Raw genomic sequence first — 15,982 nt, forward strand, 5'->3', positions numbered from 1 at the left:
CCACTGCTTGTCTCCCCCCCCCTTGTCTGGACAGTAGCCCACCCCTGCTTCTACTATCAGTGGTCTCCAACCTTGGCCACTTTAAGACTTGTGAACTTCAACTCCCAGAATTCCTCAGCCAACAAAGTAAGCAAAGTGAGGCTGCCAAAGCTGTCTGAGGAATTCTGGGAGTTGAAGTCGACAAGTCTTAAAGTGGCCAAGGTTGGAGACCCCCATAATAATAAACTGGCATCTAAAAGTAAAGGGGGAAATCAGCCATAATCAGGTCTCAAGTAGACCAGGAGAGGAAGCCTGAGACCATCCTTTCCCAACCAAAGGCCAATGGCGCTTCTCTCCAGAGCCGGCCATCCCCTTCGGGCCCCAGCCAAAGGGAGACGTGGCAGCACCAGAAGCGCTGAACTTGACTTTCCAAGGGAGAAGCGCCGCCCTCCCGGCTCTTTCCCTTCCCTCCGTCTCCAGGTCCCCCCCCCCTTTGTACCTGTTGCTCCAGATGCCGTACAGCAGCTCCACGAAGGCGAAGGAGAGATTGAGGCAGAGGAAGAAGAAGAGGTTGCGCGACGTCTTGTCCGAGAGGATCGACCTGGAAACAGCGGCGGGGGAAGAGAGTCAAAGCAAGCCACGAGGCCGGGATAAGGCCTTACTGCAAAGCCAGGCAAGGCATCGCAGGGAAGCGGGAGGAGGAAGAGGAGAAGCTAGACGGACCCTGTCCTCACCATGCCTGGTCGGCCAAACGATAGTCGCAAATCGCACAAACACACACACACACACAGGCTCCGATTTCCCCGCAGATAGCCAATCCCCGAAAGTCTCCCCCGACACACACACACACGCTAAGCCCCCTCGCCCCAATCTAAGGGCCACCGGCCTCTTCTCCCCACCGCATTCCCACCCATTGCAAGCTCCGACCCTTCTTTTTCCCAGCTGGGGACGATGGGAGTTGGAGTCCACGCCAAAACAAGGAGACAGATGCTTGCCAAGCAGGCAACCTTCCCGGCTCCCTTCTTTTTCCCGGCCGATCTCTTTTAAGAGGAACCGAGAGCTCCTCTCCGAACTGCCACACACACACATACCCGGTAGATCCGGATCCCCGTTTGCAAGCTCCGCACTTGAATCCGGTTTCAGCGTTCAGCCCAGCCGAGGAGGCTCCTTCCTGGAGTCCAAGCCGGGCATCTCCTGGCTTCTAGCTGCTTCATTTTTCTCCAATTCTCGGGCGCCTGCTCATCTCCCATCCCCAGATCACCGACAGCCCGGGCGATGTAATAAGCATACCCCCCCCCCCAAAAAAATCCCCCACCCGTCCTTACCTGAACCATCCCGAGACCTTTCGGACCAAATGGAGCTTGGGAGGCTTGTACTCGTCGTCTTTGATGGACAAAGGCAGCATCTTTCACAACGGCGGGAAGGGAAAGCCGGAGCCTCGCTTGGCGTGTAAAGGGAGGTGGGGGGACGAGAAAGCAGCGGTGCCCCCACAACACTCGCTGGTCTGCCAAGCAGCCTGCAAGGCAAAAAAAAAACCCGGCCTCTCGGTGTCTCTGAGCACCGACTTCCGGCACAGCCGGAGCCAAGCGTCGCTAGTGAGTTTGCGCAATAGGAGGAGGGGGTGGTGGCTAAGTTAGGTCGCGTTGAGAAAAAGGAAGGAAGGATGGGAGGGCTTGGTTTGAGTTTTACGCCGCACAAACGGTCGAGCGACCTGTGTTTCGACACAGGTGGTACTCTAGGCCAGGGGGTCTCCAAACCTAGCAACTTTAAGACTTGTGGACTTCAACTCCCAGAATCCCTCAGTCAGCTTTGCTGGCTGAGGGATTCTGGGAGTTGAAGTCCACAACTCTTAAAGTTGCCAAGGTTGGTGACCCCTGGGGGACTGAGGCAGTAATGGGCTGCTGCCCCCACGGGGGGAGAGGGCAGAGGCGCAGTGGGGGTAGTAAGTTTATGCCATACGAATCCCAGCGGCTGATTAGTTCCCACAGTGTGGGCCTTCTTCGGGTCCCGTCGACTAAACAATGTTGGTTGACGGGACCCAGGGGAAGAGCCTTCTCTGTGGTGGCCCCAACCCTCTGGAATCAACTCCCTCCAGAGATTTGAACAGCCCCCACCCTCCTTGCCTTCCATAAAATGTTGAAGACTCACCTGTCACCAGGCGTGGGGATGATTACCCCCCCCTTGCTGTTTTTCTGACCTCTGTAGTACGATAAATTGGGTTGAGTGTGTATGATTGCGTAATTGATGATTTTATGATACTGTTTATGTTATATTAATGTTTTTTAATTAACTTTTTAAAATTTAATATTAGATTTGTAATGTATTGTACTATTGCTATGTTGTGAGCTGTCCTGAGTCTTCGGAGAGGGGCGGCATATAAATATAAATGTCGTTGTTGTTGTTGTTGTTGTTATTATTATGCACTATTTATTGAATACTTAATAGGATTTTTTATTGTCATTCCTTTTCTAGTACCTTAGTATGATCCTTAATTACTTTTAAAGTAAGAAATAATTAATTAGTATATTTTTACCCATAAACACTTTAATCGTTGTAATCATTATCTAGAACTGAACTTTTATAGCAATTAAAGAAAATTGAGCTACTACTATGTTATTGCGCTCCTCAACATATAATGCTGTCTATCATTTGTCCTTTTTGTGGCTATTCAAATAATGTGACTTACTCAATTGAAAAAAGAGCAACTATTTGAAAACTTAGCTTGGTCGGTAAGCCACTCCCACCCAGTCACATGACCTTGAAGCCACCCCGGCCAAATGATTGTCAAGCCATTCCCACCTGGTCACATGGCCAATAGGCCACTCCCACTTGGTCATGTGACTATCAAGCCACACCCACAAAATAAGTCACACTCACAGCATGGCAGTAAAAAGTTTGGCAGCCCATCACTGTATACAGGTAAGTCCCCGATTTAAGACCCAAATGAGCCCAAAATGTCTGTTTATTAAGTGAGAGATTTGCTGAGTGAGTTTTGCCCCATTTATACAACCTCTTTTGCCACTTTGAAGTGAATCGCTGCCGTTGATAAATTAGTAACCTGGTTGTTAAAGTGAATCTGGCTTCCCCATTGACTTTCTCCTGCTATAAGATTGCAAAAATGACATTGGGACACAGCAACGGTTATAAATAAGACCCCGTTGTCAACCGTCTAAAATTTTGATCACATATTCATGGGGGTGCTACAAAGGTTGTAATAGTGAAAAGTGGTCATAAGTCACATTTTTCAGTGCCACTGTAACTTTGAATGGTCACTAAACGAACTGTTGTAAGATGAGGACTAGCTTTATAGCCGATTGTTAATAGGTGCACTTCGCTGTAACCCACACTGAATATGGTAGAAATATGACATTACAGATATGCACACTACAAAGAAGTAAATTCCATTAATCTCCCATGTCAATGGGTCTAGGATTGTTGCCTAAGAATTTTTACTTTACCAAGGTAAGGAAGTAGGATAACCGATGGACTTCAAGGGTTTTCCCAAAACACAATAAGAGGCCATGCTGATTTGATGGCACATAATTAGAATATTTTATTGGCCAAGTGTGATTGGACACACAAGGAATTTGTCTCCAATGCATAAGCGCTCAGTGTACATACAAACAATGAAGTAATATATTCATAGGATACCAACAGGAGGAGGTAGTAGAAATGATGAGAAGGATAACAGTAATACAGGTAGCCCTTGACTTACAACAGTTCATTTAGTGACTGTTCAAAGTCACAATGGCACTGAAAAAAATGACTTATGACTGTTTTCAAAGTTATGACTATTAGGACTCTGTCCATAACTGTTGGGTTGGCAATATATTGGCTGCAAGTGTTGCAGACTGCCACAAGAGGGAGCTAGAGTCCATAGCTTATTTCTCTGAATCACCCCGTTTCTCTTTGTCTGGCTACTCACTGTTAGTAGCTACTCACTGTTAGGTTTGCTCTGCATTTTCTCCGCAATCTCTCTCTAGTGTAGTTATATAATACTGTATAGCTAAAATGTCTTTAGGCTTGATATCTTTGCTTACTGATTATGACAAAGGCAACTGGTAAGAAAGACTTTGTATTTAACAATATTTGGATTGTTATTCTGACTATTATGTGTATGATTTTGGACTGTTTATCTTAATGTTATTTCTCAAAATAAACTTTAATTCAAGTTAGTATATTTGTGTGTGGATGAGTAGTTATTCACAACTAATCTCAATCTAAACGTTTGTGTGTACACAACCTTGGTAAACAAGGATTACTCTGCTCATACATTAACAATGACCTTTGCAGCATCCCCTTAATCATCTGATCAAAATTTAGATGCTTGGCAGTTGGTTCATATTTATGACCATTGCTGTCCCCCAAAGTCATGTGTTCACCTTTTATCACTTTCTGACAAGCAAAATCAATGGGCAAACCATATTCATTTAATTATATTAACTTACCAACTGCAGTGATTTTCTTAACAACTGTAGCAAGAAAGATCGTAAAATGGGACAACACTCACTTAACAACAAATCTGGGGCTCCATTGTGTCATAAGTGGAGGACTATTGGTATCTGTACAGTGTACTGCATGGGTAAAGATCTTTAGACCTAATATGATACTGTGGTATTTAGGTGTTCATCAGAATGATGGTGCCAGGAAAAAAACACTCCTTGTTTAGTTGTTTAATATAATTAATCAACTCAAATAAAAATCAAGTGCAGTAACAGGAATTTTAAAAATGCCGGTTCAGAAAGATGCTGAACATATTTTAGATCCTTGCTATAAAATTGGTTTTATTCTGCCATGAGATCCAAGGAGAAGCTATATAAGCAGTACAGTACCTCCGCTGTTGTCAGTAAGCTGTTACCCACAGTTCCTCTGCTATCAGCACCAAAGGAGCCATTTTCCACATTTGTTCTCCTTCACTTTTCCATCCCATTCTACCTCCATTTCTCCTGCCACTAGTTCCACCCGCCTCTTTTCATGGGAAGCAGGCATGCTAAGGAGGCAAAACTACATTCTCACCCTTTACAACAGGGTGTAGGCTGCAGAGCCTATGCATTCACACATACACATGCAAAATAATCCTCCTATAGAATGATTGATGCTTATGTGCTCCCACTTTGCTTTCCTGAATAGAAACCCCCCCCCCCCACTACCTTTTTTATGGGAATAGAAACAAGGAGAAACAATTCTTCAGCTAGATAGGAGGTCTTTGGGGAGTGGCAAGAACTGGCACTAAAAACCCCACTTCTCCACATTACCTCCTTCTGTCACTCAAAGGCAGGGGAAAGCTGGTTTTTTCAGCACCACAGCAGAGGCTCAATTATCTTGGCTTAGAGAAATAACCAAGGGGAATGTCCACAGTAATTATTTGTGGGCAGGAGCAGCAGGATAGGCCTTGCCTTTATTTTTTTTCCCTTTCCTTCAAGTTGTATCTGATTTTTAGAAATTGCCTGATTAGTATTTGCAGTTTTCTTGGCAACATTTTGGTTTGTCATTGCTTCCTTCATAGGGCTAAGAGAGAACAACTAGGCCATGATCACCCAATAGGTTTTGTCCCCAAGGCAGAGACATATGGTCTTTCCATTTCAAGCCTGATGCCTTTAAAATGGTTTTCACCTTCTTAAATTTATCATTACACAATTGCCACACAAACTGCTTTTATGGGGAAAACTAAATACAGTAGTGCTACTTTTCGAAGATCAAGAAAAACAGTAGGAGGCTGCAGTGGGCTGGATGCAGGTAAAGGACATTTTGCATTCATGACTTCAGTAAATGGTTAGCGTGGCATCTTTATGTTGGAGCTAACCCGTGTGCTACATTATGATGATTATTATACATGTAGTTTTTCACACAGCCAGATGCTTAAGCCGGATTTGACATTTTTATCCACCTATCAAGTCCTTCCCAAGGACCTAGTATAGACAGATGTTATAGGATGAGGTTAAAAGTAGGTTGCACAGGACATAAGCTGTTCCAAGCAAAGCTGCCTTTGTCAAATGATTTCTAGTGATTTTGTCAATGCTGATAATTGCTCCAGTGTTGCTCCAGTTGCTTTGGAATTTGCATTCAAAAATGTTTATCATGAAATCTTTTCTTTCTTGCCATAGTCATTCTCTTTCTCTTTCTAGATTTTTGCATTCATGTAGAGCTTTGTATTATTATCCAAAGGCGTACCTTTAATAAAAATGCATTGGCCTGCGTCGTGAAGCTAAATGATATTGGAGGATAATACACAAATGGATGCAGGAAACAGTAGGAACAATGGTTTATACACCTGAATTTTACTTATTAGGAATCATCAGGAAACAACATATCAAAAACACCAAATATTTAATGCTACACATCAGGACAACAGCAAGGATTACATATGCACAAAGATGGAAAGATTCTCAGATACCCCAGGAAAATGAAATTATTAAAAAAAAACCAGCGTTGTGTCGAGATGGACAGATTAACGATGGAGTTAAAATAGAAGGGAAGGGAAGGGAATTTTTATTGGCCAAGTGTGATTGGACACACAAGGAATTTGTCTTGGTGCATATCCTCTCAGTATATATAAAAGAAAAGATACATTTGTCAAGAATCATGAGGTACAACACTTAATGATTATAAGCAATGAGGAAACAATATTAATAAAAGTCTTAAGGATACAAGCAACAAGTTACAGACATTAGTGGGAGGAAATGGGTGATAGGAATTATGAGAAAAAACTAGTAGTAATGGTAGTGAAGACTTAGTAAATATTTTGGCAGTGTTGAGGGAATTATTTGTTTAGCAGAGTGATGGCGTTCAGGAAAAAACTGTCTTGGTGTGCAGTGCTCTGTAGTGACGTTTTGAGGGTAGGAGTTGAAACAGTTTGTGTCCAGGATGTGAGGGTCTGTAAATATTTTCACGGACCTCTTTTTGACTCGTGCAGTATACAGGTCCTCAATGGAAGGCAGGATGGCCGCAATTGTTTTTTCTGCAGTTCTGATTATCCTCTGAAGTCTGTGTCGGTCTTGTTGGGTTGCAGAACCAAACCAGGCAGTTATAGAGGTGCAGGTGACAGACTCAATGATTCCTCTGTAGAAATGGACTGAAGGATTCCAAGTATCATAATGTATGGACTGAATAGTATGAATGGATAAACAAAAGAAAGTTTAAGAGAGAATGTGAGATGGAAATGGACAAGGAGACAATAGAGAAAAGCCATGTATAATGTATAATTAATATAAGTATTACTATGAATGTATAAACTTGGATGTAGATCTGCTTGGAAATGTTAAGATAGGGAAAATGTGAAAATTAATTACTGAAAACCCACCTGTGCTGCCAGGCTTGGGGGACATAACTGACCCTTAGCTGTTTCATTTTATGTATGGTTTAATTGAATGGTGTGACTGTTTTTTATAATGGGTTTTTATAATTGTTTTTTTAATATTAGATTTGTGCTTTGTATTTTGTTGTGAGCCGGTCCGAGTCTTTGGAGAGGGGTGGCATACAAGTCTAATAAATTATTATTATTATTATTATTATTATTATTATTATTATTATTATTATTATTATTATTATATAAAAATTAATGGGGGGGAAAGTGATGGCCTGAAAAGGTATTAAGCAGACTCCTCCTGAATTTTGCCTGCCGTGGGCTTAAAACCGCTCTCCTCCTTACAGCCTTTGCAGAATAGTAGAGGCTGCAATAAGGAGGAGGCGCCCAAAATAGGCTTTACGACTGGGGCGGGGGAGAATCGGCGCACTTGGGGGGGAAAGAAAAGGGACAGAAATCCCTTATTTTATCCCTGCAAAATCATTATTACCGACTCGTCCCCAGCGCATCGACAAACGCCGGAGCCCAGAGGAGGGGCGCTTTCTCCAAACAGGAAGCGCAGGGAATGAAAAAAAGGAAGGGACTGCGGGCACCGGGTCCAGCCCCCTTTTGCGTTCCTCTCATGTTGCGATGGATGTTGTTTTAATCGCGATTGAATCGTGCGGGGCAACGCCGGACAGTTTGCGACTCGGAAGCGACGCCTTTTGACGATAACGGCTCCCCTTAATATTCCCGAGGCGATCGCTTTCCCGGCTGATATGTGAACTCGCTCTCGGGCCTCGGCCTCCCCCTCGGCTGCAGGTGAGCAGGGGACCCCTCCGCGACTGCGATGGTGGTTTAAAAGAAGCGATGCCGTGACTGATAGGTGGGCGGGTGGGCAGGCAGGCAGGAAGAAATATTTTGGGGTTCCGCAGAGGGGATCGAGGAAGAGACGTCAGCCGAGGGGAGGGGGGTCGAAAAGAAAAAAGATTGGATTCCAATAATATCCTACTGGATCTTTTGCTTGGATCTCACACTCGTTGGGTGTCGTTTTGGGTTTGTTTTGTGGACTTGCATGGGGACGAGGAAAAATTAAGGAACTGTAGGGTGTTGCGGAGATTTCATAAATATAACAAATAAACAATAAAATAAATAAATAAATAAATAAATAAATAGAGATGGATGGATGGATGGATAAGATAGATAGATAGATAGATAGATAGATAGATAGATAGATAGATAGATAGATAGATAGATAGATAGATAGATAATGTCAGGAGAAGGAGTTGGATATTCGTCTCTGCGTCACTGTCAACCCTTTCGTTCTATACAGTACAGTATATCCTAAACAGCTTCCTTAGGGGCTTAGATGTCTATAAGATAATACAGTACTTCGCTTTAGATGTATTAAAAATAGGAGGGCAGCCCCCCTAAAAAAAGAGAGGGGCTTTGATGCAGGATTATCTGCAGCAATCACAGTCTTTTCCCCACATTTGTACCTACCATCTCCTTTAGGTTTTAGGGAAACTCATGATTACTCAGAAATAAGCCTTCCCCACGCTCATTCTCTCCACCCTCTTGGATTCGTCCTGCGAATTCTGGGATTTGAAGTCCCAATACCCAGAGTGTGGCAGTTATGGAAAGGTGCTCCAAAAGAACTCATCAGAATACACATTGGCTTATTTATTTATTTATATGTTTGAATGGATTCATATCCTGCGTTTTGTAAAGGAGCAAAAGGCCGTGTTCATCATGTACCTTATACTATGCAGCTTTGCATTACTTTCATATTTGACGCACAATTCTTGTAGTCTGAAGTAAACGTGTAAACACACATGTTTGGGACTGGACACTACTAGGTAGAGTTGTATAATACGAAACTGCAAAGAGAAAATCAGAACATCAGAAAACCCAGGGACAATTTTTCAATAAACACTTTTGTCCTAAAGCAATTGCCTTGCTTCAAGATGATTCAGAAAAGCAGTGGCAAAGAACCTATTCCTATCTGTACCTATCTGTATTGTCAGTTTTTTTGTGCAAGACAGCCTACTAGTCATAAGTAACCTTGTTAAAATAAAGATAAATGCTTTGATCTAGATGTGATGTGTCAGCAAAAAAATTAAAACCATCTGGTGAACTAGACAGAGCATTCAGTTGAGAACAGTTTCTCTGTTTTTGTTTACTAAATGTGTGGTCTGTTTGGAAGTGAGTTTACATTCAGAGGCTCTCATTATAGAATTTGCCGTGTAATGAAGACATGATTGTATGTTTTGGCAGAAAGGTGTACAAAAGCAAGGATGTCAGATCTCATCATTTTGCCGTGATAGACTCTAGAAATATTAACGACATCTAACAGGCACACTTTGAATGGGGAAGGTTTTGCCTATCTCTGTCTTTGCTAGATCTATTACGGTATGCCTGTATGCAAGTTAGAAATTCAGGGAGTTTCAGTCTCAGTACATAGAAAGATCATCAAACTGGAGAAGGTTAGCGTAGCTCCTAAAGCAATATGACAATGCCTAATTTTGAGTTACTTCATTTTCCAACAGAAGTAAAGTTTATACTTAACCAAGAACCCTGATAAACACCGAAGAAAACTTTCTTTGCAGGAATGAGGTGAGTTCAACCAAATAGGATTCCTCTGTTAGATTGCTTTTCATGTTTTTTAGAAATTAAAACATTAGTTGTTTCTAACACATAGCATTGTCCATGTTTAAATATTTAGAAATGTTACCGGTAGTTGGCTTCCTTATACATAAATATTTGGATTGATTTGCTCAACCACAGTGCATACATCATTTATATAGTAATTATCAGTCACTCGATCCACTGCATAACCTCTTCATTCACAATTATGGACCATAATTTGGTCCCTCCTGGCCTTCCGAAAGGCTTTGGAAACACATTTATGCCAGCAGGCCTGGCACCGTTGTGCCATGTTATACTGCTCTAGCCAGTAGTATGAATGATGGATGGTTGTATGTTTGTTTTATACCAGGTTTTAAATTTTGTATTCATTTTATAATATGTATTATATAGATATGTAATATAATATAATGTAATATGTTATATATATATATATATATATATATATATATATATAGAGAGAGAGAGAGAGAGAGAGAGAGAGAGAGAGAGAGAGAGAGAGAGAGAGAGAGTCACCCTACCGTATTTGTCTACTGCTAGAGACAGATTTTTCTAGATGTCCCAAATCTAGGCCTGAGATAGAGTGACTCTCCCAAAGTTACTCAGCCTTTACTCATGCCTAAAGAGTATTAGCATTTGGATATCCCTATTCCTAATCCAGAAACACTTTAACCATCATAAAGATGAACATTTATTTTAGTAGGTGATACTTCTTTATTTTAAATTTATTTCTTAGATGTATATCTTGTCTTTCCTCTAAGAGCCCAGAGAGTCTTATATCAATATATGTCTTCTTTTTATCTTCATAAAAGCATATCTGTGAAGTAGGTAGGTGAGACAAAATGGCACTGGCCCAATCAGTTGAACATTGGCTTCCTCATCCAAGAAACTAGACCTCTATATTGTATTACTGTATCTCTTAATATTTTAAATTGATACTTAACTGAGTTATTAAATTATCCCTTCAGTCATAATCTAAATAAATTGACTGGGATCATATAACATGTTAAGCCATTAAAAAAAATTAGCCAAGATTGAAAGAAACAAAAAATATCTAGATTTTTAATCTGTTTAACCATGTTATGTGAACCCAGCAGTTAATAATTAACTTGTGCAGAACTTAAAACATTTTCTAGAAAATGTTTCCAGAAATGCTCTTGGCAACCTTCCCAATCCAGTATTCTTCAGGTATGATAGGATTATAACTGCTATAAAAATCAATACATATGGGAATTATAATTGTACACACCTAAGTAGGTGTGCATTGCTCTTATGTGCTGCTACTGGTGCTCTGTGCACGCAGCATAAAGATTCTCATGTGCACCTCCAAAATCTCATGTGCACGCCCCCTCACGATATTTTGCTTCTGTGCATGTGCAGGAACAAAAAAGATGTGTTATCATCCATCCTTCAGAAACCAAGATTGCTTATCATCCTAGGATACCCACAGCAAGTAATATAATCTCCAGTAGATCACAACAATTCTTCATTGGGCATGGGTTTGTGAAAATTCTTCATTATACATGTGTCCAATTAAGTTTCCTATTCATTAATAGCACGTGTATAATTAAGGAAACTGCATTGCACTGTAATTTCAAATACGTTTTAAATTTGTCTTTGGTCTTGATTTGAAGATTACCGGTACTGGTTGATCTTCTCTTTATTTTGTCACTGTGTTTTTGCAAGAATATATATTTAATCATCCAGTGGTTGAAAGTCTGAGAATTCCCCCAGATCTTTTGAAATACTTCCAGAAGTTTACCCCAAAGTTTTTGTTACTGATTGCACAGCTCCTTGTTTTTGTATGTAGTGCATACTTACCATGTTTTGCTGGTAAGTGATGTTGGTGTTACTGTCTTTGAGTCATGATAACCTATATCTTTCTTCAAAATGGTGGTGCTTTGGCCTTTCAAACTATTTGCTGTTGCATTATAGGTATAGAAGTAAAGGTGATGTACAAGCCAGTATCAAATATTGATCAGTGAAGTCTCTGTTATAATATTGCAGTAGTGAAGGGAAGTAGATTGGGATATACAGTGATCCCCCGGTTATTGCGTCCCCGACCATTGCGAACGGGCTACATCGCGATTTTTCAACCCGGAAGTAAAAAAACACCATCTGCGCATGTGCGCCCTTTTCCTATGGCCACGCATGCGTAGATGGTGTTCCCCGCCGGGCAGATCAGCTGCTGGGCGGCTTCCCTGGGTCTTCCCCTCTTGCTGGCGGGAGGGCGAGAAGCCCCCCCCAGCACCCGCTCGCCCGCCCTTCGCCCGCCCTTCGCCCGGCCACCCGCCATTTGCTCGCTGCTCGCCCGGCCACCCGGGTTCGTTTGGCTTCAGGACTCAGTTGGGAAGCAGCACGGGTGTTTTAAAAGGTCTCCGCCGGCATGGGGGGCTTCTTAGCACCCCCCCAAACCCGGGTTGGGGGTTGGGGGTGGTGGTAGGAAGCCCCCCATGCCGGCGGAGACCTTTTAAAACACCCGTGCCGCTTCCCAGCTGAGTCCTCAAGCCAAGCGCAGAAGTTAGCCTTGAATCCCTTTGAATCCCGCCGCTTCTGCTGGATACGGGCGATGGGGGGGGCGAGCTGCCACAGCCCCTGGCTTCCGCGCCACTCGTCCCACCCACCGCCCGTATCCAGCAGAAGCTGCTGGATTCAAAGTGCTGGGGTGGGGGGCTGTCGGGAAAAGCCGCGCACAAAGGCCGAGGCGAGGCTGAGCAGGAGGAGAAGCCAACCAGCGAGGCGGTGGGCTGGGAGCCGCAGGCGAAAGGAGCTCGGGCATCGGAGCGCGGCGCCAGGCATTGTTCTCCGGACCCCGCCCGCTCAGCCCCGCGGCGGCCCTTTCCCTCTCCAGGCTGCGGGCGGGGTCCGGAGAACAATGCCCGAGCTCCTTTCGCCTGCGGCTCCCAGCCCACCGCCTGTCTCCCGCTGCCCGGTTTAGCCAGGACACGAGCGGCGAAATGACTTGGAGGAATGTGAAGCTGAAACCGGGCGGTTTCAGCTTCACATTCCTCCAAGTCATTTCGCCGCTCGTGTCCTGGCTAAACCGGGCAGCAGGAGACAGGCTTTGAGTTTTTGACTGCGGGGGGAGAAGTAGGACTTTCCTAACTCCCTCGCCCCGCAGCCAAAACTCAAAGCCTGTCTCCTGCTGCCCGGTTTAGCCAGGACACGAGCGGCGAAATGACTTGGAGGAATGTGAAGCTGAAACCGGGCGGTTTCAGCTTCACATTCCTCCAAGTCATTTCGCCACTCGTGTCCTGGCTAAACCGGGCAGCAGGAGACAGACTTTGAGTTTTTGACTGCGGGGGGAGAAGTAGGACTTTCCTAACTCCCTCGCCCCGCAGCCAAAACTCAAAGCCTGTCTCCTGCTGCCCGGTTTAGCCAGGACACGAGCGGCGAAATGACTTGGAGGAATGTGAAGCTGAAACCGGGCGGTTTCAGCTTCACATTCCTCCAAGTCATTTCGCCGCTCGTGTCCTGGCTAAACCGGGCAGCAGGAGACAGGCTTTGAGTTTTTGACTGCGGGGGGAGAAGTAGGACTTTCCTAACTCCCTCGCCCCGCAGCCAAAAACTCAAAGCCTGTCGGTGGCGGCGGAGAAGAAGAAGCGAAGGAAGCGCCGGAGTTTTGGTGTGGGGTTTTTTGGTCCCTTTCTCGAGGCGGAGCGGCAAAGAAGTGAGTGGGGGGGGGCAGGGCAACCCTCTAGCCTGCCCCCTCCCCCGCCGGCTTCCTCGCTGCCGCCTCTCCCTTCAGCTCATGAATAAAAAGAAGCTTGGGAAGGGGGCTGGCTAGAGGCTGGACACACACACACCCCTTTTCCCCTGGGGAAGAAAGCCGAAAAGCTCGCCGGCCCGGCCCGGGATTCCTTGGACAAGAATGCGCCGTCCGTTCTTTTTCTCCCTTTCCCGAGTTTCTTGCCTCCGCAAAGCGGTTCCTTAAAATGCCGCTTCGGCCAGGGAGGGTGGGGGGACGCCGCATCCTCCCCCCTCTTCATGGGAACGAAAATTTCCCCGGACTTGCAACCCCAACCAACGAAGGAACCAAAAGCGGGGGAGGGGAGGAGCGCCCCGATTCAGCGGCTGGCACCGGGGCACACACGCTGCCGCGGATTTCTCCTTCTCTCCCTTTGCCCCGGCTCGGCTCCTTTGGATTTTGTGCTACTTTGGGGGGTGGACATGGGAGGAAGGGAGGCTGCTAGGAAGGCGAAAAAAAGCATGGTGGAGAGAGAGAAAATGAAAAACAACAACAATCCAGGGAACTTTCAGTCAGGCTGGGCGTGTTAAGGGAGCCCGTACGGAGCTCGCCTCGCCTTTCTCTGCGCTCCCCACCCCGCCCCGCCAGCCCCCTTCCCAAGCTTCTTTTTAATCATGAGCTGAAGGGAGAGGCGGCAGTGAGGAAGCCGGCGGGGGAGGGGGCAGGCTAGAAGGACCCCCCCCCCCATTCCCTCCCTCCCTCCCCGTTTGTGCCTTCTCCTTCTTTTTTGCAAGGGCTCACCCCGAGAGATCGCGATCTCTCTCTCGCCTGGGGGGGGTGTCTCCCCCCGGTTTATCCCCATCGCCCGGCTTCTTCTGGCGAAGTTGAGGTGGGGGGGCGCCTTCCTTCCCTCCCACCACGCCCCTCCCTCTCCCAAAGCCCAGGGTGTGGGGGGAAGGAAAAATCAGGAAGAGGCCGACGTCTGCTTTCCACCCCCGGGTGAAGTTCGCCTTTGGGAAACCCCATCTTCCGCTCCTTGCTGCTGCTGCGCTACCGAGCAGATCAGCTGCTCGGCGGCAGAAGGAACCTTCCTGGGGTCTTCCCCGCCGCCCACACGCAAACCCCACCATCTGCGCATGTGCGGCCATGGAAAAAGGGCGCACATGCGCAGATGGTGTTTTTACTTCCGCAGCGCTACTTCGCGAAAACCCGCTCGTTGCGAGGGGTCCTGGAACGGAACCCTCGCAATAATCGGGGGATCACTGTACTAAATTATATTGTTTTAATACCAGCATACATCCTCTCATTTCCGCCCACCCCCCAAATTAGGCTTAAAGAAGAAGATTTAAGGAGGGGGGGGGTTAGAAAAAAGACTGCAATTTCAGTTTTTATACAAGACAAAAATGAACTTGGATCTGTCCTTTGCCTTAAGTGAACGGTGTCTAAATTATTGCATTGCATTGTAATAGTTCAAGTTTGAAATCCATCCAGTATTGTCCTACAGTACTGCACTCTTACAAGCCTTATTCCTTGTTATTGTTCTCAGTTGTCAAACTTCACACCTGAATTCATCAGTAAGTCTTAGCTCTCCATTAGACTAAAACTAATCTTGTCCCAATGAATATGCAGATTGTGAATATGTAACTGGTTCATGCCCAGGTTTAGGATTTGTACCATTGTAGTCTTTGACAGATCCTAAGCACAAAAGCTGACCATCAAAAGTTTCAACCTAACAAGAGGTGGAACAGACTACCGTAAGTGGGCAAAGCGTAGTTGGGTGCAGTAAAGGATTCAATGAGGATTCTCATGGCATCATTATTGATTAAGGCCTATAGTGATTCAGTGCCCCCACCTTACAAAAGGCAAAGCCTTTCAGCATCTGGCATTTTGCAGTACTTATTCTCTAGCACTGCTGATAGTAGTGGCAATGATTCAATTTGATATGCAATGCAGTAAGAAATTAGAGTTTCCTGTTTTACACAGACAATGAAAAAAAATGTTAATTTGAATGTCAAACTCTTCAATAGATTTTAAATTACTTATTTTTTTAGAAACGAAACAAGACATCTTATTTAGGAACTGTGTTCTATTTATTTTTTTAAAAGGCTTCATCCAATATCTTATAATTGTTATTTTTGGGAAGAGGTTGTTGTATATATATAATTGTGAAACAAGATTTAATCTTCTCAAATGTTCATATTTTTCTTTTCTTTGAAAATGTTTTTTTTATTCCCATACAGACATTTTTTTACATATTTATCATCTCATTTCTCATTTCATTCTTTTACAAAATCTTTACACTTGTATTCTACATTTATCTTATTGCTTTATTAGTTCAAGGTTGCTTTTTTACTGTCCTCCCTTCCGCTCTCATAGAGCCCTTCCTT

At 44.5% G+C, this 15,982-nt stretch overlaps 2 protein-coding genes across 3 annotated transcripts in view; one reads left to right on the forward strand and one right to left on the reverse strand.

Annotated features, from left to right (window-relative positions):
* Positions 1-1,586, reverse strand: part of SLC30A7 (solute carrier family 30 member 7) — a 41,896-nt gene extending 40,310 nt beyond the window's left edge. Inside the window, exons 1-2 of the mRNA XM_070746450.1 lie at positions 1,305-1,586; positions 479-580 (exon numbers count right to left, since the gene is read on the reverse strand). Of these exons, the coding sequence (XP_070602551.1) occupies positions 479-580; positions 1,305-1,384 (182 nt within the window). The 5' untranslated portion in view covers positions 1,385-1,586. The remainder of the gene's footprint in view (positions 1-478; positions 581-1,304) is intronic.
* Positions 1,587-2,817: 1,231 nt separating this feature from the next.
* EXTL2 (exostosin like glycosyltransferase 2) overlaps positions 2,818-15,982 on the forward strand; it is a 29,390-nt gene continuing 16,225 nt past the window's right edge. Inside the window, exons 1-2 of one of the 2 annotated variants that reach the window (XM_070746457.1) lie at positions 2,818-2,898; positions 9,811-9,877. In XM_070746457.1, coding sequence (XP_070602558.1) covers positions 9,873-9,877 — 5 coding nt within the window. In that variant the 5' untranslated portion in view covers positions 2,818-2,898; positions 9,811-9,872. Of the gene's footprint in view, positions 2,899-7,634; positions 8,084-9,810; positions 9,878-15,982 lie in introns of those variants that run through there. The other variant, XM_070746456.1, reaches the window with a different exon arrangement.

This window comes from Erythrolamprus reginae, chromosome 3 (assembly GCF_031021105.1).
Source record: "Erythrolamprus reginae isolate rEryReg1 chromosome 3, rEryReg1.hap1, whole genome shotgun sequence".
In the NCBI taxonomy this organism is placed as follows: domain Eukaryota; kingdom Metazoa; phylum Chordata; class Lepidosauria; order Squamata; family Dipsadidae; genus Erythrolamprus; species Erythrolamprus reginae.